Source organism: Oryzias latipes, chromosome 3 (genome assembly GCF_002234675.1).
Source record: "Oryzias latipes chromosome 3, ASM223467v1".
In the NCBI taxonomy this organism is placed as follows: Eukaryota; Metazoa; Chordata; class Actinopteri; order Beloniformes; family Adrianichthyidae; genus Oryzias; species Oryzias latipes.
In genome coordinates, this window is record NC_019861.2 from 19,412,488 (window position 1) to 19,436,371 (window position 23,884).

General features: G+C 37.5%; 1 protein-coding gene across 4 annotated transcripts in view; it reads left to right on the plus strand.

The window, feature by feature from the left end:
* tub (tubby bipartite transcription factor) overlaps positions 1-23,884 on the plus strand; it is a 52,394-nt gene that overhangs the window by 4,286 nt on the left and 24,224 nt on the right. For 2 of the 4 annotated variants that reach the window (XM_011489399.3, XM_004067016.4), the window contains exons 1-2: positions 12,361-12,771; positions 23,296-23,347. In XM_011489399.3, coding sequence (XP_011487701.1) covers positions 12,734-12,771; positions 23,296-23,347 — 90 coding nt within the window. In that variant the 5' untranslated portion in view covers positions 12,361-12,733. Of the gene's footprint in view, positions 1-12,360; positions 12,772-23,295; positions 23,348-23,884 lie in introns of those variants that run through there. The other 2 variants (XM_023953448.1, XM_011489389.3) reach the window with 1 other exon arrangement.

The window sequence follows — 23,884 nt, forward strand, 5'->3', positions numbered from 1 at the left end:
ACTTTAGGACGCTTTAACAGCAAAAATAGATTTTGCTTTGCGCCAAGTATTAGATAAAAAAATGTATTCAAGACTTTATCTTTTTAACAAAAGAGAATAACTTAGGCTTATTATATACATGTATTTGTCATTACTAACTTGCCAAATGCTTTAAGAAAGTAAGTGTATTTAAATCCTTGTGTTAGAATGACATCCATCGTGTTTGTATTGACCTTGCTAAAGTCTGGCTTAAAATTAGAGAATAAACCCCCTCCTCAGACAAAGCGATTTACAAAAACTGCAAAAACAACAAAATAGGATGTGTCCTCTTCTGATATGGCAGGGCAAGAGAAATACTTCTTTATGAATGAGATTTTATTTAAGTGTCAAGTGTCAAAATACTTCAGCAAAATGAATACAATGAAATAAAAAAGTGTAAAACCCAGATTCCATCGTTGGGTGTCCTGTAGGACTCCTCTATCTGCTGTCGTTTTCTGTGAAACAGCATTTCATTTGTCATTGATTCGAATTTTAGCTCTTGGTTTTCATCTTCTTTGTGTTGGACTGATCGTAGCTGAGCCTCCGTCCAACTGTTTCTGCATTAACCACAGGAAAAAAAAGCCCCTCACAGCCAATTCTGCAGACTTCAACCAACCTGGCTCTTCTAATTGAATGTAGGTAGAACCTGACTGAAACAAGTGCTGCTTCATAGTGAAACTTGGATTATCACTTGGGAAAAAAAAGACCTACCGGTAATTATTTTGGCAAAAACGTCTGGCGCTTCTTTTAAAAATAAGAGCTTTTTCATCTGCTTCTATGCCTGGTTCCTCGCCTTGGTTCTCCTATAAAGAAAGACATCAGGTGCACAGATGCAAATGTTTCTTTTTCTAAAATTCCCCTGTCTTGCTACAAGCTGATGCTTAGCTGAGGCTGTCCACAGCACTGAAAGGCATGGAGTTGACGTCTAAAAGTATCAGATGTGACGTGCCGCTTAGCTTGTGGATTTTGTGTTGTTTCTTGAGCTTTACTAATGAATTGAGAAAAGAATGCAAAGACAGAAGATACAAAATACAAAATCACGACTTTAAAATCTGCATACTTACTGGTCAAGTGATTTAAATGAATAGATCAGAAAGTTTATCCTCATAAGCTTAACTTCTTGCTTAGTATGTGATTAGAACTTGTAAAGTTGCATTTTGGCTCAGGTTTCCATTGGAAAAGAGATGTTATCTCAATGGGACTTACTAGTAAAATAAAGGTTAAATAAAAAACAAATAAATTAAAAAATTGAATGGGAGATATTTTCAAGTCTTGCTAATGTTAAAAAAAACTGCAAGGAATTTTCTGAATGTAATTTCCTGGATCCTTATTTGTTTTTTAAATTTCTTTTTTGTACAAAAAGATAAAATGAAATGTTCATTCCTGTCTGGAAAAAAAAAGTTGCAACCATCAGTAGTTTAGCATGAACAGAAATGATTTATGGTCGCAGCTTTTTACGCTGTTCCGGGCTGGAAAATAACACAATCTCAGGGTGCGCCTGCACTTATCTTGAAGAGTTATGAACGTGTTGTTTATTGTTTCGGGGGCGGAGGTTTAAATCGGTTTCACCACTCAGTCACTGCGGAAAAAATGTTTTTTTCTTTCAATACTTGCTGTAAGAAGACTTTAAAAAACACAGAGATAGAAAAGCAAATGATTGTCTTATTAATGTGAAAATGTATAAATATTTTGTTTATGCAATAGATGACACCAATTGCATCTCAAAGAACGTTTGCTGTTTTCCGCAACATTTACATTCAAACCATCAAGCTATTTTTACTGTAAATCTTTTTTCAAATAATAAATTTAGTATAATTATATTAGTTTCTATTATATTATTATTATTTATGTAAGTCAAGGAATGTTGGGTAAAAGGCATTTTAAATGCTCTTATGTTAAATTAATGTTATTGAAAGAAACTAAAATAATAATAATAGAGTCCTTTAAAAAAAGCTTAAAATCTATTTATTTAGTGGATTTTTTTCTCAAAAATCATGAAAAAAATACAGTTTTAGTCTACATTGGTCTAGTACATATAAAATATGAAATTAGAGAATGTTTTTACAAAGGCATGCATAGGCACTAGAGGCTTTTTTCTACACTGAAAGATCTAGAAAAAGTGCTGCTATTATTTGGATCCTTTTAGCACCTAAATGTGAGAAATCAGCTGCTCAGTTCATGACAAAGCCCATTAAACACCCCCGAGCAAAACCTAATGATTATCTAGACTCGAGTGTCTTCGATGGCTCCAGGGTGAGACTGTGATGACGCTGATGATGCAGCGAAGAGATTTGGAGCTGATGACATGGCGTCATTCTCCAAAATGAAAAGAAAAAAAACACAATTTATGAAAACCTGTTTTTTATTATTCAACGTTGACGGTATATTTACAATCAACAACCTAATCCGGGTGAGTTTTTCACTTCATAAATCATCATCAGATGGCTGTGTAGTACCTGCTGCCCTGTCGCTTTGATGCCTTTGGTGTGTCATTAGCACAGGGGAGGTTGTTTGTTCACGTTTGCATCAAAGTGGATTTGTGTTGAAGTGGTCTTAGGGCAGCAGGACTGCTGTTGGAGCTGAAATGTGGAGAAATAGAGAAAAAATAAACGGTCAAAACATGCGAGTGGACAATCAGATCACGAATAAGGGTGTATCTGACAGCTTTAACTGTGTATTTTTAAGTAAATACATGTATTTAACTGTGTCTTTTTATGGGTTTTGTTCTTTTCTGTTTCTTCAAGTTTTATTTTGTTAATTTTTTCATGTTTAGTGGTTTACTTTCATTGTTTTTGGCTCCAGGCAATCCAGAACTACAGTGGTTTTGCTGTTTTGTTCCAGTTTATTGAAGATGATTTTCATAGCAAAATTCAGTCCAGTGATTATTACAACTTATTAAGACAATAACACGGAAAAAATATCATATTGTCTTAATAAAACCAAATGAGATGGTTAAAAAGGCACCCAAACACAGACACCTGTAAGCATTTATTAACTCCTCAGTGCCAGCTGTTGTTAACTGAAATATAGGCCACAGTATTATGATGCAGAACTTATATACAAAGTTCCAATCCAAACTAAAAACTACTGTATATCTTTTCTTTTTTAAGAAATAGTGTTTTTGTTCACTCTATAATAGATGGATAACTGTTCCAATTAAAATGTAACTTCTTGTAATTACACATATAGTTATCAGGTCTGTCTGTCCAAAGACCGCACACTCACATTCCCACCTTCAGACAATCTTGTGTAATCACTTAACCTATGAAGCATGCTTTTGGACTGTGGGAGGAAGCTGAAGTAAAAGGAGAAAACCCACACACGCATGGGGAAGATCAAGCAATCTCCACACAGAAAAGGTCCCACCTGGGATTTCAACCATAGCCTCGAGAGTACTAACTGCTACACCACCAAGCGGCACGCAAATTCCACTATTAAAATTAGTTTAATACAATTGCGTGGATTGAGTTTAAAACATCATAGAACAGAAAAATGACAACACTTTAAACATTATTTTCACATTATTTAAAAATGGGCTGAGTGTTTCACTTCTTATGATTTGCTTTTGACGTAGTTTTTTCTGTAGTTTTATTAGTTTATCACAAAAAATCCTTTTGAAATGAAACATTTTTCTGAATTTTTTTGGTTACTTTGAATAATTAAAGTTGAGAACAGCTGTCTCTTTGCTCTGGAAGTCCTTCACATTCGTTTGCATGACCCTGAGGGCTTGAATACCCTTTTTTTTAGAAAGGACGTATCTGAGAAAAGTCCTTTTTTGTCCCTTTTTTTTCTCACATCTCGTAATAATTGAAGTAAACCAACAGAAACATCCATTCCGTAGTATTTTTTTTAATTCATGTTTTCTTTTCTTTTCTTTTTTAGCAACTTTGCTCTCAAGATCTTAAAAATTTATTGACGTTTTTTCTGTAAGAATTGAAAGTTTGGGTTTAAAAGACGTGGAGACGTGCTTTGCATTCCTTATTTTTTTTTCTAGATGTCACTGACAGAAGCTTCACATTATTATTTAGTCATAAAACTTTACTAAAAACCTTTTTTTTCTGCAGAGAAAATGGACGATGATGAAGGAAAAAAGATGGATGTGTTAAAAACAGCAGAGTGTAAAGGAGTCTGAACATGTCAGGGATACAGAAAAGCTAAGCTTGTGATCGCAGCAGACACAGCACCTCAGCATCACACATGGGATCACATGAACATATGAGAAAATCTCATGGACTTCAGTCATAACCTTCCCACATACATACTATTCTTCCTAATAATTTTATTTTGTTTGCAAATGCATGAAATTGTTTTGATTTTTCTCATAATTTGCAGTTGTTTCATTTGAAACAGATCAAGCAAAGCTATTGCTGACGTACAGTGCCTCCCTGTGTTCATACAGCATCACTGCATCTACCTGTGTTCTCTAAGTGCTGCCCTCTGCTGGTTGAGGGGAGTAAAGAGAGTAAAGAACCGCACTGCCACTGACAGCTCCGTGATGGCTAAAGCCCAAGCAGGCACAGCTTGATACTGATTAATCAAAGCCATGGTAATTGAGAAGGGGGCGATGTCTTTTTCATTTTCACACGCGTGTCCTTCCACATTTAGAAATCTTGGTCAAATGGTCCATGTAGAGCTTTTCCACGATAACTAGTCTAAGCCGTTGCCATGGATACAGGAGCGAGCCAGCAGAGGAGGCGGTGTGACATGGTTCTTTGCAAAGATGCTGAGTTAGAAGGAGTGTTGGGCAACCAGCAGCTCTCCCTCCATCTGTTTAGCTTATGTACATAGAATTAAACACATTTGAGGCAGATGAACAGGTTGGTTTTTCAAAAGAAATGTAAAATACTTCAAGATGATTTTATAGGACAAGCTGATTTAGTGTCCCTCACTTTTAGAACTGTTTTTGAGCAGCTGTTTTTTTTTTTATCTTGTAGGGAGGTTAATAAAATAGGGGATGAAGCTGTGTGACAAGTCTGAGTGAGGTATCTCTAACGTTAGGGTACAAGCAGCTTGGAAACAGTGAGTCACATCAGAAATACAATGCTCTAAAGATCGATTTAAAGCTGAGATGCTGTACAGCATCATCCATAATGACTGTGTCATTTAACGTCTTCTTTTTTGTGTGGCCTGAGTGTGACGTCAGCCTGTTTGGACTCTTGTTTCATCCAAGCATTTATCACCAGAAGAGAATTAACAAGCAACAACAACACCCTCGTTTAAGTGGCCTCACCCAGAAAAAAATAGAATAAAGATTGCAAAACAGAGGAACCGATTAAAAGTTTTGACCCTGTTTGGGCTTCTCTTAAATCTAAAGCCGCATCTTTTTTTTTTAGGCACGTATAATAGAGGAGGTGACTCATCTTTCCATTCTGGGGTTTGTCCGTGTATGCCTGTTGCTGTTGAACACCAGGGGTAAAGAAGAGTCTGCCACAAGCAGCAGCTCACCAGACCGTTAGACCCCTGTTTTGGGTTTTAAGGTTCTGATTCCAGCCTCTCAGTGTTATGTGATGCTCTGCTAACAAGCTGCTACCTTCAAAGTTGGTAGGCAGTTTGTACCTTTTCTCTGTTTGGGAAAATGAGACCAAATTTGGTTATTTTATTACAACCAGAATCATTTAGAGGTTTATTTGTGGTTAAACAGGAATGGTTTTTAAAAATAAATACTGTAAATTGTAAAGCTAGGATTAAACATGGGAGGACAGAGAAATGAACTTTGTTGTGTTTTCAAGCAGTCCATCTGGTTTTCTCAGTGGGACACAGTTTCATCCAGCGTGACATTTCCTAATCCAAATCATGTTTTATGCATGTGGCCCTCTGACAGCCACTGAGCAGTGAGAGACAGGGCCCAATGTTGATACAAGAACTGCTCCACTGTATTTGTATTTATAATCCTGTGACTACGTTGGTTCAACACTGCAAAAAGGCAGCCTAAAAACATACAAAAGAACATTAATCCTAAGAAGCTAATGACTAGAAACCAGTAACATTTTCTGCCCATGCAGCAAGCCATTTTGACTTAACAAGAAGTCTTACAATAATTTTTCTATTAGTACATTTTCAGCCTCGGTTTGTTTTTGAAAGCTTTTGAGTTGTTGGAGTATTTAATTTGTTCCTCTTCCCTTCATGTTACTTCCTTTTACAAGACCCTAAACAAGGGTGTAACAAAATCTAGAAGCAAGTAATTCCAAACAAGCATTCAAACAGGGAATAAAAAGCCAAAAAAGTCATGGTCAGTCAAGTCAGATTGAATGTATTACAGCCCAATAATAAGGATTTTTTGCTAGATCCAAGCAGGTGGTTTAGAATATTGAGTTTTTATGTACCTCATTGTAGTTCATTTTTATTATCTTAAAATGACTCATTTTGGAGCAAAATCTGAACAAAATGAGAATACGATCTTAGTACAAGCTGGCCCATCGTATAAAATCTAAAACTCTTATTCTTACAACATAAATCTAATGTTTTGTTTCCAAAATATTGACAATAAATGCCAGTCTAACATTTTTAAAATTGAACCAAAAATTACTGTAAAATTTGAGTCGTAACCCTTGTGCTATCTCAGATGACCCCACCCTTACATTGACGTGTTCTCCCTACCATGACAAAGGTGGATAAAGGTGGAAAGATTTCATGTAATCCATGGACACCAATGAGGTTCTCAAATCATTTAAATAAAACGGTTCAGAGCACTGTCTAGTGGGTCTAGGTGACCCAACTCCCAATGTTAAAGTGCCTAGGATAGCACAAGGGTTAAATCAAGTTTTTTTTATTATAAAGAGTATGGAGCAAAATGATTTAGACTCAAATAATAAAAAATTCTTATTTCTACATTATGCCCTCAAAGAGACAAACATTTGGGACTGTGCTGATTTTGAGAAATACTTGGAAAGGTGTAGAGCAAAGAGAAGGTAAAGCCTGGTAAAGTTAGTTTGCAGCAAACTCCAATAAGCGGGACACACTTTTTTTTAAGTAATTTGTAAAAATTGAAAAAAAGGATGCAGCACTTTTTAGACAAAGATTGAACTTTATTATTGGAGTCTGGTATTTGCAGCACATTTAAGGAACTTTACTTAATACTTTACAATAGGGGTCCCTTATAACGTTAGTTAAGGCATAAGTAAGTATTATTTAACTATTAAATAACAGACCCTTTTATGCAATACTTCTTTATTAAGCATATTAGTTAATGAATTAGTTAGCACTTAACTAATGTGTAATGTTCACTCTTACTTGAGGCATAACAAAACATTAATAAAAGTTTACCTATACAGTTGTTTAGTGTTATGTATGCATCAACATGTCAGTTACATGTATTGAAGCTATTTTTTTTTCAGAGGTCATGACCCTCTGCTTTCAAATGAACATTTTAGCACTTTTTTTGAGTTGTTTCTTAAAACAGCCTTTTCTTTAAACTTTTTCTTTAACTGTTTTCTAATCCAAAAAATCTAAAAGCCTTTCCAGCAGCTGAGATGAGAAATGGACTGTAAACAGTAAGAAAAGCAGCTGCCTCAGTCAAGCCTGCTTGAATCTTTTTAAACCTTTAGCTCTGTCAAACATCTAAAAGGACTTATTAGCAAGATGGCACACCATCAGGTATCCTTGTAGATGATTCATTCTGCATTGAATGTGTGTGTGCTGGGCTTTTTTCACGTACACCAACATTACTAACACAATCTCTTGGCTGTGTCAGTGGCTCTGAAGTACGGTAGCTCCTGTGAGTGATAATGTGACGCAACATTTGGAGTCACTGACTGGCCTCTTAGCTGTTCCCTAACTGCCTCCTTCAGATTTCTTATTTTACTGGCGGGCTCGTCACAGTGGTCTCCAAATGCAGCCCAAATAAAAGAACTAAAGCGATGAAGACGCTGACTGGTGCTTGGATCACACAGGAGTGAGGTCAACTTTGGCTTTCACTGATGTAACTCAGTCTATAAACTGACGCAAGTGATCAGTTGCAGTTCTTAAAAGGGAAAAAAATGTTTGTTTCTTATATTTGCATTTAGTCACAGGGCAAAATCAGCAAAAAGATGGAGCTTTTAATCAATACAATCATACAGGGAAAAGCTGTTTTTTTATTCTGACCACTTTTCTTTTTTTTCCCCCCGTAACAGCCTTTTTCCTCCCTGGATTTATTGGCTTGTAAATCTGTTGCATCTGTGCGATAAAAGGCCTTTTGAACGATATAAACTCTAAACACTTCCAAGCACTAACACAGACAAAGGGAAATGCCAGCCACTAGCCATTATGTCATGAACAGGGCATCAGTTTGCTGTGTTATTAGACCCGTGTGCTCCACGGCTGTTTTTCCCTCATTGTGGCTAAGACAAGCAGACACAAGACAGATATCCATTTCCCCTTTCAATGTCCACTCTGTGCCAGAGGCATTATTGGGATCTCTGCAAATGCTGGCCCCCTACTCCGTAGGGGGGGGGATAAACTCTTGAGTGCAGCAGTTTTTTGTTTTTTTTCAATCTGCTCTGAAATAAAAAGCAGAGCCTCTTATGCCGTTCATGAGTTCAAGGAAGAAAGAAATCTGCCTCCCACCCACTTCTAAGTCTCCTGGTTCCAAAGGCGAACTTCAAAGTCCTCAGCTCAGCATCAATTATTAAAGAGGGTGCTGTTCTTACACCTGTTCCCCAGAGAGCGGCTTGTTACATGTCCGGCTTTCATCGCACTTTCTAAAAAAAATTAAATTATTAGTGACCACTGTCCTCTGAAAATTCTTTTATTCTGTGCATAGATTTTTGTGATGTTTTTATCATGATCTGTTTTCCTTGTCAGTCTCACCAGGTTCAGGTTGGTCATCCACATCTGGGTGTTATTTAGTTATTCACCCTCGGTCTATTTAAGTGTCTGGTTTTTTAGTTTTTTATTGTCAGGTCATCTGTCTTGTCATCTTTATGTTACTCCCATGGTTTTGTCATGTTTCAGTTTATATATTGAATGTTTTAGTTTCGGTCACCAAGCCCAGTCTCCTGCATTTGTGGTCCTCCACCACCTTAACAATTATTTATTTAACAAAATCTTTTAAAAGCATGTACTATTGTGTTCTTCAGAAACTCTAGAGCACCAACGTCTTGTCATTCTGATGTCCCTGTACCTCCTTGCGATACAGCATTGTTAGGCAGTGCTTTTTCCTTTAGATGTCGCACCACATCAGCAGAGACAGTTACAGCAGCTCTGCCTGCAGTCTGTCACATCTTCATGTGACGTGCGGACCACCCACATGAGAGCAGGCTTTTAAAGCAAATTGAAGTGGATTTGGAGAGTTTGTGCTTCATCAACTCAAGCTTTTTTCCAAATCTTAGATCAGAGAAATGTTTTTGTAAAAGGAAAAAAAAAAATTCTATTATATTTCCCATGAGGACCCTCTCTGTAACAAGTAGTCTGTAGTGTTTGTGTTTTTCTCAGTTCATATCTGATTGAAAAATAGCATCAAACATCAAAAACTAACAAACCAAAATATAGCACATACTTTATATACGTTAAAGAAGTGCATATAAACGACATTTAGAATCATGTGAAAGACCTCCATTTTTTTTGTCATTTAATTTAAAAAAGTATTATATATGTTCTCTAGAAGCTCCTTTCTAAATGGCCGCATCGACCATGAACTTTAGAAAACACAGTCAACCAACATTTCTCTGGAAGCTTCTTGCAGTGTGGATTCAGTGTCTCTCCACTCTGAGACCTTGGGATCTAAATGAATGAATAAATGAATGAACTTCTTTACCTAAGTGCTTCACAATAAAAGGAAGACCAGAGAAAGTTTGAAATAAGGCAAATTAAGAACAAAATTAAAAATAGCTTAAAATTACAAAATGCAGTCAGCAATGAAATACCTAAAAAATAAATACAAAAATAAAAAATGCCACTGACTCCTTTGCATTAAAAGGCATTTTTAAAAAGGTAAGTTTTTAATTGACGTTTAAAGGTGTTGAGGTCAATGGAAAAAGCACGGTCACCCCAGTGTTTCTGTCGTGACCTGGGCATATCAAGCAAATATTGATTAGCAGACCTTAAAACTCTAGAATGGCTGCAGACAGTTAAAAGCTCAGTTAAGTAAACTGGGGCAAGACCATGAAGAGTAAAAGTTTAAACTGAATTCTAAAATGAACAGGGAGCCTGTGAAGGGAACTGAGCACTGGAGTGATGTGTTCTCATCTGGATGTTCCAGTTAACCGTTGTGCTGCTGCCTTCTGAACTAACTGGAGATGGTTCAGTGATCGTTGGGCGACACCGAAGTACAAAGAGTTACAATTATCTTTTCCAAGATCACTGCAGCTCAGGGAAGGTTTAGCCTTTGCTAAAAGATGGAAGTGATTAAAGCTCATTTCGACAACACTGTCAAACAGTTTGTCTAACAGCAGAGTCAACTGTAGAGGTGTCAACAAAAACTGTTCTCTTTGTTTTTGACTTGTTCAAATACAGAAAATTCTGGCTCAACCACTGCTTCATGTCATCAATTCACTCTGTTAAAATGTTTAGTGAGCTCTTTTTTCTCAAACTGAAGGACTCATGTACTCGCAGATCATCGGCATAACAATATAATTATTTACGTTTTTTGAAATAAAAGTTTACAGCCCCCTCTATAGTTTTCATCTGTGTGTGGTGGCTGCGACCTCAGTTGATGCCATGTCATGCTACCCCAAATTCTTAAATGATTTTCACTTCTCATGGGTTTCCATCCACTCAATTTTCCCCTTGATATTCTTGGATGCAGCACTCTGTGAACAACCAGTTTGTTTAGCAGTGACCTGTTGTTGCTTTCTGACCTTGTAAATGGTTTGCCTGACCTCTGCTTTCTGTCGAGTTAGCAGTCTTTCCCATGATTGTGTAGTCTACTGACCCGGATGCAGAGACCTGTTAAAGAATAATTATCCTGAAGGTGTTTTGGGTTAATTCGTTGTTTCGAGTGTTTCCAAGTTCCCAACATAATTCTTTTTTAAATTTAATTTTCCCAAAACACAATGGGTTTTTATTCCATCATCTTCAAAACTTCAAGAAAAAAATTAAATCTAGATTTAGTGACTTTATTTAAATCAAAGTATCCCCTTATTAGTTTACTTTTTTGGCAACAAATGTTGTATTTTTTTGTGCTATATTCTAATTTTTTAGGATATATGTAACCCAATAGGAATGAAGTTGGAAAAGTATCATAGGGTATCACAGGGTAAACCTGATTAGAAGGTGCACTGTAGTTTTTTGAAAAAATGTAAGGCTTTTAAATACGCCTTTAGTGAGGAAAAAATTGTAATACATTTGCTTATTATGCTACAAATTCTGCAATGGGTTTTACAACCTTTTTCTTTTTAAATATGAACCCTAAATGTAAAACATATGCTTCCTTTACACAGTAAGCTTTTAATGCTTTTTATTTTCATTACTACATCAGCAAATGACACATTTCTTTGTTGCCAGACTATAAATGGCTGAGGAAGGACGTTTGGGTGTTTTAAATCCTGCTTTTTTTGGCCCATCCTGCATGCTGCATTACAGCTTTACCATGTGGGCGAATGTCTGATGTGATTGGCGCATGACACAGAGGATGCTTTGACCTTGGGAGAATGAACCTTTACAGTGTATTCAGCACAGGACAAACGTGCGCATGACGTATATTTGTTGTTCAAAAGAACAAACGATGAAACTGTGTCTGGGCTTTTTATTTTGTTCCAAAGCAGACAACGTGCTTTCACCGTCGTCCATTATTAATGCACTTTCAGGATGGTGGCAGGTGATACCCGCGGGTGATTAGTTACAAGGAAGCCGCCTGCTTTAACTGCCTATAGATGGACTCCTGAATAACCCAGAGAGCACAGTGAGCAATGTGTGTTTGTGCGCTGACAGTGAGGGGTGGCGAATGGAGGGCGGAAGCAGATGTGTGAGAGAGGTTCCGAGCGATGGGCACTATCACAGAGTGCCTTTGTCTGTTTCTAGAGAGTGTTGATATAAAGGCTTTTAGCATGAGTGTGTGAGCTTAAATGCTAATGCCAAGAATAAATAAATTATGACCCAGAGAAAACACATCGGATTCCCTGCTTGACATGCGTCGTGCAATATGGATGGTGTGCAAGACAGATGCAGGGTGCAGACAGAGAGGGTGGGTGCAAGAGAAGAATAATTGGGCATCGCAGTTTTGAAATATCCTAATAGGTTCAATGAAGGGAGGCAAAGGTCATTCTCTTCATCTTCTGTTGCTTCTGGTTTGGGTGCCCCTGCTGCTGCTGCAGGTGACACTGCACGAGACGTAACAAGAATGAGATTAGCCGAAGAGGTAAAGAGCTCGACTTGGATGGAGAATGAGGAAGAGGAGGAGGGGGGATTTAAAGGGAAACACACTGAGGGAGATTCAGACAGAGTTAGAGTGAGGGAAGGAAGCCAGCACCGAGAAGGAGCAGAGGCGGCGGATGGCTGAAGAGGAGAAGAGGAGAGGCATTGACTGGGAGCTTTATACATGGACGGGAAGAAAACTGCTGCTTCACAAGCTCAGTGTGCAGGACTGAAGTGTGTGGTTGTCTGAGTAGACTGCTAGTCGTCCGTTGCCTTACAGTGTGAGGATATACAAGGGGAGCGTGAGAAGACACGGAGGTGTGCAGAGGATGAAGAGGCGATGTGGGCTCTGTGGCTGTAATCGCCATCCTCAGACTCCGTAGTCTCTTGTGCTGGTGCTGTTCCAGGCCGTCAGCCTCTCAGTGGGGCAGCAGCTGATATAGAAATGAGCTCCAAGCACTCCTCCGACTGGATCCCCTACAGGTACTGTAACTCCCCCCCCGTCCTGAGAGCACAGGCGGCATATGCATACAGCTCTCTTATAAGCATGCATTCAGAGCCGACTGATATTAGGTGGTATTGGGATGCCGTTCATTCCTATTGTTGGAGAAATTGTGTTAATTTCATATTTGGACGGGAAGTTTGAAACCCTGAGAATGCTGCATGTGCATGTCTGGATGCATGTGTGTCATAGCAGACTGCCAATGCAGCCCTGCCAGTTAAGAGACACAAAAAGGTATGAATTAGATCAACGCTGGGCTCACAGTTGTCAATTACGTGCTTTGGTAAAGTACCAGCCATTTCCCCAACTGAACACCCATCGCCATGGTTTCCCCTGCTTGCTTTGATGCCACCAGCCCATGGTTGCTATAAGATACGGTTGCAGATACCCATTTAAGAGTCACTTCAAGACAATGGCATCTGTCTAGAAATGTTTTTAAAAGTTGGAATGAGACACAGCAGTTTTTTAGTTTAAAAAAAATCATAAAAAATGTAAAATTAAAACAAAAACTTCTTTATGCTTTAATTTTTTTTTCAAAAGGTGATATAATATATAGTTTTTCATTTTCAAATGAACAGGAATAAAAAGAATAGTAGCCCTTTTCTTTTAATATTCCACTTCAAGGTCAATTAGCATTTGTGCAGAGCCCATCAAATTTATTTTCTTGTTGGTCTCATTATATGTCATTGACTTCACCGCACGCCTGAGAAACGAAGCTATTGTCTGAAAATAAAGCACAATGTGTGAAGTGTGGTGACGGGCAGAAGACGACTTTAAAGCTGACAGATTTCAGAAGACAGAATTTCCAATAATAAAAAGGATTTGAATCCCAAAAAGAATAAAAATCAGTTATGGAATGAGAGTGTGACATTAGTTAACTTGTCTATAAGGACTTTCATTTCCTTTCTTATAATTTCCGTTTTTATTTCTTTTTTTACTGCATCAAATCTGTGTTTCTTTCCCATTAAATGTATTTGTGTTTGTCTATTTGAACAGGAATGATCAGGGACTCTTCACACTGAATTGAACTGTTTTGACCTGCACTGCTGCAGCTCTGTTTGTGTCATTATCTTCACGTCTGATGACTATTCAGATTACTCTGATTACGGACACAAAGTGCTTTGTTTGTCTGCATGTGTGAGAAAGTGGGTGTTAAATACATTTGAAATACATTTGTGCCTGTTGTACCATCTCAACGTGTGCACTAACGGCTTTTCTAATGGTTAAAAGTCAAGTGCTGCCGTTTCCCAATGGAAGATAAACGCTGTACATTTGATGGGTGGTAGAAGGAGGAAGTTGGAGGACCTGATGTCATGCGGAGGACACGCACGCCTCACACGGAAAGCTTTGAAGCAGAAAGGTTCTTACTGTGAGGCCACTCAAACAAAAACAACGTGATCCTTTCATCTGCTGACAGACGGCTGGTTGGAGATACAGGGAAATATGGTTTGATTAGGACGTGGGCGGGTTGTGGAGCTGCCAGGAATGTCCAGGGCAGTTTTTTATTCGTTTCTTGAGGATGTTAACATGAATTTAGGATCTGAATTTCCTTCATCTCTTTGGATAAAATGAAGAGTCTGCTGATAAAAATTAAAAATTTATATTTTAAAATTATACAAAAAGGTGCAACTTATACTCTGAAAAATATGGTACATAAAGTAAAAAAACAGATCTTTAAGCTTCATATCGGAATTCTACATGTCTGTATTAGGATGCAAAAAAAAAAATACCCTAAAATAACAGATTAAAGAAAAATCTTTGGAGTGTAACGCTCATAAAACATCTTTCCCCCATGTTTTTGCACACTGGCAAGCCCTTCTACGGAGCCCGTGACCTGACATGGGGAAAAAAAAATAATTATATCGTTCCCACGAACTAAAATGGTGTGAGAAACTTTATTTCGGTTATGTTAAACAAACAAACTTAAAAACATCAACATAAACATTGACACTGATCAATGTCAACATAAACATTAAAAATAATAATAATAATAATAAATAAATAAACATAACATAAACATTGAACAAAATTAACCGAAAAAGGTGTTGGGTGAAGCCAAGGCTTATTTCCCCAACCCTGAATACAAACATTACATCTACCTACAAGCTGTTAGAACCTTAAATCAGAAAAGAAAAAAGATGAAAAAACCAAAAACCAAAAACAAAACAAACACTTCTCAAAATAACCTAGGATTTCATTACCAAGAAAAAGTATATTGTTCCCACAAAATATTAATTTGTTCCCTCACAATAGTAATTTATACCTATGGAATACTTAAATCTTCCCTTGAAATAATAATTTGTTCAAACGAAGAAGAATTTAAAATCCTAAAAGATGACGTTTTCGCATTGACCTGAAGTAGTAACTTGTCAGGCAGTCTCTTTTCTGGCATGCCCCTATTTTGTGGAAAATTAAGCAAATCTCCTCATCTTCTTTGTTAGATGTGCCAAATTTCACTTTGCAAAATGTTTAATTATAATGTTTCCATTGAACCCTTTATGCGAATAAACACAAACCAACTCATTCAAAAACACAGATTTGAGCAATACTTGGATTTACAGTAGATACATTCAAATTTCTGTCTGTGTAAATGTCATTACAAGACATGGAAGACACAGAAGATGTTTAGAGATCGGATTTATTTATTTACAAAAGCATCGGTAATCAGGCCTCCATGTCTAGGTCCGTGAGATCAGCAACTTTCGTCGCTACTTCTGTGTCTCTGTATCCCACATTAGTTTGAAAGAGAAAAAATAAAAACAAGAATCAAACTAGGTCATCTTTTGATTATTATCTTGATGAAAATAAGAAAATTTCAGAAGATTTAGGAGGCCCGAGCTGGCTGCATCCCTATCAAACAGTGGGGCTCTGTCTGCCGTTCAGTCAGCCGCTCAGGTCCCAATGGGCGTAGCCACCGAGATCGCTCCAGCCCCATGGGCCCTGCAACAGGCTGGTGACCTGTCCACGCGTATCCCTCCGGCAACTCTGCGCTTGTTGGAGACTGTCGATGCAAACTGTCTACCTGTGCAAAGTTATTGGTCCCTTAACCCATTTAATTAGAAAAAAAGTGTTTCCATTGCAGTTTTGTGAAATATGTAAATTTCGCCACCAAATATATTTCATTGTTATTATTGCTTTAAACCAGTTATTTTATTTACAGTAAATATGTAGCCGGAAGTATTTAAGTTTATTTTTGGTTGAAAATACGGGGCGTGTAAAAAGGTCACAATAATTGTAAGGTAATGAATTACTATTTCATAGGAACAAATTGCTTATTTTTTTTTTACCCTTGTCAGGTCGCAGGCTCCATACCTTCCACCTCTACATCTTTCATCTTCCTTGCTTGTCGCTCTTGTTTTCTCTCTGAATCTCAGAGTAAATCTGTGAATTTAGCAGCCACAGAGATTTTTTCAGAGGTGCCAGAGATTTTTCAAGCTTTTAGAGCTAGGAGGTACAATAAGCCAGTATGTTTGCCTGTAATTTTAAAACTGCAAAGAAGACTTGATACTAAAATCCTGCAACTTGTGCAGGATAACAATTTGAATGTTTGGTAAACGGGTGGGAAGGAAGTATTCTGTTTGCTTTCAGTAAGTACAAATAATGCGCTGTCCACATTTTTGACCTACAACACATCAGAAAAAAACAAACAAAAAAACAGTACAATGACTTTCCTCAAGAATAAAGATGCAGGAAAAGGCCAAACTGATAAAGTGCTGCTGCTGGAGGTTGTGGGTGGAGGGAGGCGGCGTTTAACAATGTAATAGAGAAAGACTGGCATCTGTCAGGTTTTAACTCTGTTTGTGGGAAAGACACTGCCACAAATACGTTCTTAATTGGGTTTGTTGCCATTGCTCTCTGCTTGATCGGTGGCTGTTTATCCTGGGATAAAATTTGACTTAATCCTCCACTTACAGGGAACACAAACAGACACACTCCCACACCAGTGCAGCTTATTTCATTAAAGATCATTTTACATCAAAAGCTTCTGAATCAGGGAAGACTAAAACAGACAAAAAAAAAAAAAATAAAATAAAAAACACCAGGCAGACTCAACTTGTTCATGTCTTCGTTTTAATTTGAAATCTCTCTTCAGTTTTGCACTGGAGCTGTTTTTGCACTTAAGTGTCATAGATTTTCCTAAGAGCCCGCATGGATAATTAGTTCTTGACTTTTTTAGCACTTTTTGCTCACACATGCCCTTCAGTAAAACGCTAAGATCACTGGATCACTGGATTTGGAGAAAAAAAAAAACACAATTCCGGGATGTACAGTCAGAAAACGCAATATTTACTCAGAAAAAAACGATTTTTAAAACATTAACATTAAGGTTTTTACACCAGATCAACAGAAAACCCCAAAACAAGCATCCTAAAGAACCGATAAACAGTGAGCAACACCCTCTTTCTTGCGTTTGATTCTGGTTATAATCTAGACTTGTCACCAGCAAAATCCTTTTTTAACCCTTGTGCTATCTTAGATGACCCCACCCTTGCACTGACATGTTATCCCTACCATGTTAAGGATGGACACCAGTTTGGACACCAGTGAAGACCACAAATCATTGAAGAAAGAAGGTTCAGCGCACTGTCTTGTGGGTCTAGATCAGTGTTTTTCAACCAGTGTGCCGCGGCACACTAGTGTGCTGTGAGAGATGGTCAAGTGCGCCGTGGAGAAATTGCCCTCATTAACTGATCTAAAAACATTTTCCATCTCCAGGAAATCAGCTCTTTGTTCATCCAAACAGGCCCTGATAAAACACTGAGGAGTTAGGAATATAAAAGACCTTAAAATTACTTTTTCTTTGTGTTTATTTAATTCTATTAAAGACATTTTGATAAGAATCACGGTACCGCGATTTAGCTGCAGCTGTAACTGTGTAAGGAAAAGTCCCGCCCCTTTAACTGTCTCCGCCAATCATTCTTGAAGACTTAATCACATGTCATCAGTCTGACCAATCAGAAGTGGTTAAAGTCTTCACTTCCTTGTTCTTAATTCTGCTGATAAAGTCGCTCAGTTCTAACAAAAATACCAGCTAGAGCTCGTCTTTAGCTGGTGGTTCATCTCTTAGAAAAATACAGCCGCAACTTCCTGCTTTTTCTGCCACAATTATTACAAAAATCAACGTGAGATTGCGCGCGCAGGGGGGGGGGGCTGTCGATCAATACAGACCATGAATTTCTGCTGTTTTTTTTTTTTTTTCTAGGATGCTGGTGTGCCGCGGGATTTTTGTCAGGGTTAAAGTGTGCCGTGGCTCAAAAAAGGTTGAAAAACACTGGTCTAGATGACCCAACTCCCAACGTTAAAGTGCCTAGGATAGCACAAGGGTTAACTGTCTTTATTCTAGTTGTTTAGGTTCCAACTCAAAGAATAATGAAGTAAACACGAAAACTGGGTCAAGAATGTTAGGGAAAATTTGTCTGACTGCACAGTCGCTGTATTGTGGTTGTATTGGTATTCGTGGCCATATACCCGCCATTCACGGTGAGCTCCTCTGTGACTCTAACTGCCAGTAAACATCTCACTCCATATTTGGGTCAAAGGAGAAAGCAGAGCAAATCATTAGGATGTGGAATTAGGTCATTTAAATCCAGAAAAACAATCTGTCATGTTGGATCTCAGCATTTGTTTAAGTGGAATATTGTGCAGCTTAAACTTCAAAGAACTGTTGGTTTCAACATAGCGGGTGAAAGAAATTGTTTTCAAAGATTTTGAGCTCCCTTTGATCCAGATTGCTCTAAAACCAGATTCATGATTTGGTGCTAAGGCTTGATTTCTCTCGGAAAGCACAGCAAAAACCCACAATGTGATCATGAGGAGTGGTGTTGATAGTACTCCAACCTCACAGCAACAAGCTTTAAATCCTGGCGAGGTCATTTCCTGGTCAGGATTTTACTGCTATTCTGCTTCTCCACTGTGAATTACCGGCAGTTAGAGATCTGACCCTAAAAGCAAAACCCACTCATTTCATTTCTTTATTCTCCCGAAGCTTGATGCATTTAATTGAGATTCTTGGAAACCACCGATGTGAAATGTGGAAGAAATTTTTTTTTATTAAATCATTTATTGCATTCTGACCTTTACATAATGTGAGGATGTTCCAACCAATCACATTTCCTTTAGATCAATACAGTCGTGTGTGAATATTAGGCAAAGAACAGATGTTTAGTCAAATGTATACGTCCGTGATTAAATGTGGGAGTACAGTGCCGCCTGTGATCAGGCCGCTTTCCTCTGCACCACATATCAAATATGCTGCAGATGTCAAACAGAAGCGTGTGGAGAAATGTTCAAAGCAAAACAACCTGGAATAGAGAAGATCCACTAACAGAATGGCAGGGTCCTCTATTCATTAACTTGTGATAATACAGAGCACAGCGTGTGGTTCTCATCCAGCACAGTCTGTTCAAAGTCATCCTCTAATGGTGACAAAGCTTTCAAGAGCACCCCATGTCAGACTGGAGTGACAGTAGAGAGGCGGAGCATCCAGGAGGCTTTTTTAGATTCTTACCTTACTTCATCACTTTGATGCTTTGCACATTTGCACAAGGAAAGAATCCCATTTTCAATTGTGAAGTGACCTAAAGCAAAACATTTTTGAATTTTTTTTGTCTGTTGTCTTTTCTAACAAATGCTTATGGTAAAATTTGTTTTCTATATCATCTGTGCTAACTAAGACATAAATAGTGTTTTATTCACCTGCATGGTTAAATTAGTTGCAAGCAACATTTCTGTAATACAGCAGAATATCAGGGCCACTGTAAAATGAACGAATAGAAACATTTATGAAAATAAAGTTGTAAAAGTATGAGAAAAATGTCATAATTGTACAAGAATAAACAGTCAATATTTACCTTAATAAAGTAATAATTGTATAAACTATAGTATGAGAATTTATTAGATCGATACAATATATTCATGAGGCAGAAGTCTGCTTACTAAGAGAAATATAAACAGTAACACAAAAAAACAACGATATGGTGTTACAGTATAAGATTTAAAAACCGTTACTTCAGTGTTGGTTTCAAAACAAGGAAATACTAAGTCTATTGGAGAGTTAAAATTGTTTTATTCTTAATATAAGGACATTGAAAAGAGTTTGCAGGCAACTGGGCCTCTTCAGATGAAGATTCTTGGATTTGCAGTGGGCACGCCGTTTACAGCGTCATCAGAATAAAGATAATACAAAGGCAGTATAGTTGCAAAAGGTCTAAATGCATTACAGATTCCTATGATAAACTAAAGCTTCATCATAAATGGCTGCATTGATAGATTTAGTCGTCACGTAATGTGGATGGATTCTTTTTATTTTAATAAAAGCATTGATTTTTCCATCGTTAAATTATGAGATTTTTTTCTCATCATTTTTAGAATTTCATTCTCATATTTTTTGTTTTTGTTTTGATGGTGTCACTAATATTCTCATACGTTAAGGAAAATTAAGACTTCTATATATATTATTTTTGATACTAGTATCACTGTCAAAATCAAAGTACATTTCTGCAAATAATCACTACTATTAGGTGATTAAATCTGATGTTCATCAAATAAACTGATAATCTATCAGAGATTAGATGAATTGTTGATCAGTTTCATTCAGATAGTTATAATATTGGGAACACAGAGGTGTTTGTAAAAGTTAATTATGTATTTCTTTACTAGAGACTGTTGGAGTGAAATAAATTACTGCATTTGCATCTACAATGCAAGCTAAAAATAATAAATTCTGCAGTTATGTAAAACCTTTTTCTGAGTTTTAACTGTTTTGTTTCACCAAACAAGACACAGTAATTAACCATTTGCAACATGTTTTGAAACCATATTTTTGAAAATCATACACTTCTAGTTCATTTTATTGTATTACTTCAAAGTCAAAGTCAGCTTTATTGTCAATTATTGTGCATCACATACAATGAATCGAAATTCCGTTTCTTACTCTCTCATGCCTGTCCAAGAGAAAAAATAAAAAGAAAAATAAATAAATAAAAAGAAAAGACAAGAAAGACAATTTACAGTATTTGCCAATAAAGTGCGAGTGCACTTTAGGCAATGTCTCAAGGCAGCGGGGGTGGGGGTGGGGGGAGTGTTCGTTTGAGCACTGGTCATGGGGGGAGATGGATGGTGGGTAGCTGGAGAGGGGAGAGGGTGTTTAGCATCCTGATGGCCTGGTGTGTGAAGCTGTTTCTGAGTCTGGCGGTGCGGGAGCGGAGGCTCCTGTACCTCCACGAGGGCAGAAGGCTGAACAGGTCGTGTGCAGGGTGGTGTGCGTCCTTGATTATTGTTAGTGCTTTGCGGGTGATGTTTAAGTCCTGCAGGGAGGCGAGTGGTGCTCCAATGATTCTCCTGGCTGTGTTGACTATGCGCTGCAGGGCTCTCCTGTTGCTGTGTGTGCAGCTACCACCCCACACAGTGATGCAGCTGGAGAGGAAGCGCTCAATGGTTCCTCTGTAGAATGTGGTCATGATGACTTGTGAAGCACCTGATCTTTTTAATTTCCGCAAGAAGTAGAGATGTTGCTGACCTTTCTTTGCCAATGATGTGTTGTTGGCGGTCCAGGAGAGGTCGTCATTGATGGGTACCCCCAGGAATTTTGTACTGCTCACTCTAGTTTTTACTTCTTGTAATGTGACCACAATCTTTTTTCAGGAAACAGCCACACAATATTTTCATGGACTGTACGAGGTTGAAGCCAGGGTCTGATTTATATATATATTTTTTAGGTTGTTTTTTTTGGGCATCTTCCAGTTTCCGTTAACCTTTGAAGGTAAAGGATTATCTTCTGGTTTAAACTTTATTTGTCCTTAAAATTTAGTGTAGGAACAATTTAAAGTTGATACAGATTTTTCCTTAAACCATAACTGTCTAGGTGGAAGCTAAAAAATCAGAGAACCCAGTAGATTTCTAAAATAAAACTTCTTTCAGAATCAGATTGCAAATAAAATAGAAAAAATATCAGTTTTGTTTTTTTTTCTCTGCAGACCGGTACCAACGGTCCCACAGACTGGTACCGGTCCGTGTCTTGGGAGTCGGGGATCCCCGTTGAACAAGATTAAAACATTTCAGGCAATAATTTGACAGATTCACTCTTTTGTGTGCTTTGTCTTTTTGCTGACAAGCTCCCTTACCTTAAAAAAGATGACATAAATAAAAAACGAAAGACTTACAGCTTTGTTTTGATGGGTACACACAAGAAAATAACGCCTCTTTGCACAAAATGTCCATGCCCGAGCCACATTGCTTTTGGTCCCTCTGTTTAAATGACCTCACTGCGTCAGCACAGGTTTTTTCCCGCTGCTCTTATTTTTGACTTCTAACAGCTGTAAATCTGCATTAGCTGTGTGAAAGTCTCTGATGACAAAAGCTGGCACAGTCCCCACATCCCTGAGCAGGACACTGTGGGGGTAAAGGATGGATGTTCTCCTTCATTTTCAGCTTCAGAGTGCTAATTAAAAGTCGAAATTCACAGCACTAATTAAGTCCCTTGAATTCATCTGGTTTCATAATAGGTTCTTTTTTTAACTTTAAGTAGTAATATTTCAGAAGGGATTGTCAGATTAACAAGAAGTCCAAATGCCTCTTTCTCTCAAAAACCAAGGCCCCTCACTGAGTGAAATGACCTGGAACTTACTGTTTACCTTTGAAATGGACCTTTAAATGAGGAATATGAAAGAAACTCGCCAGAAACGTTCTTTGTTTTCTCCTTTAGCAGAGGAGACATCAGAGCTTCCCATCTGAAAGACGAAATAACATTCAATCCAACAGTTCTTTGGAATTACATCTCCGAAATAAAGCAATACCTGAGATGATGCATTGAATCATCATATTGGAACAAAATCTAGTCTTGTATGCAACCAAGTCTTTTGTATGCCACCAAAAGACTTGATTTTTTGATGCACCAATTCACATTTCATGTTGTCATAAATGTTTTGCATCATGCAGCTATAGGTTCCATTTTTTTAATCAATCTTTGTACATTTGCAGTTCAAATTAGGTGGAATAACATCATAATAAAGGTTAAGTAACACCACTGATCTGCTATCTTTCTCTTCTACTTTAAACTATTAATGTTTGCCAACATTGCCAAGAAAAAAACACTAAAACAAACAAATTTGTCCTTTATACATATTTTCTGTTTGTTCAAGACTAATTTTAAGAGTTTTGTCTTTGCTTTTGAGGCAAACACTGAACAGAAATAATTTCATTGTGTCAATTCAAAGCTCTCGAAAGATAAGAGCTTTTGTTGCAGATTTCTTGCAGTTATGGCGTTGGCGAACAATATAAACATCTTTTAGTGTCAGTGTGCTTCTGTAAGAAAACTCTTGATGGTTTGTATGCTTTCTGAGGAATAAAAAGCTGGGTATTTATTCGCTTCATATCATTTTACTTTGACTGCTTTTTTTTTATCTTAAAAAAGCCAAATATAGAGATGTTAGAGTCATAAGCATCATTTTACCATAATGTTTAAGACATGTTTTCAATATCATATCCTCATTCTTTTTCTTTTTCAGCACTTTGGATGATGAAAGCACCAACCTCCGACAGCAGAAACTTGACAGACAGGTAAATCTTTGATGCAACAGAGTAACACAGGGGCAAAAATCAATCCCAGCCGGGGCAGTTTTATCACCACAAACCTGCCACAAATAAACAGATTCTTGTATATTATATATTATATTGTTCATATTATATAAATATATATTGTTATTATATTGTTTAAAAAACTGTTTTTAGAAATGTTTTAAATCTTTTTTTTAACCGCCTTTACTTTGCAAAAACATCACCTGGCAAGAGCTGATAAATGATTTATACTTTTGATGCCAAAAATCAGACGTTGGAGGTTCAGGATCCCTTTAACAAGTTTGTGACAGCTTCCCTCTGCTGGCTGACATCAACATTAGTCGTCGACAACACTGCAACCTGACAAAACAAAAGCTCTGAGGCAGCCATTTTCAACCCTGTCCTTGGCATAGCAACAACTCTGTCTGCTGTCATTCGCTATTCCTGAGTCAAAGTGGAGTCCTGATGTAAAAACAGTCCTAACATCTGTTTATTTAGGGAGAACATAGATGGTAATGTCATTTAATTTTTGAAAAATAT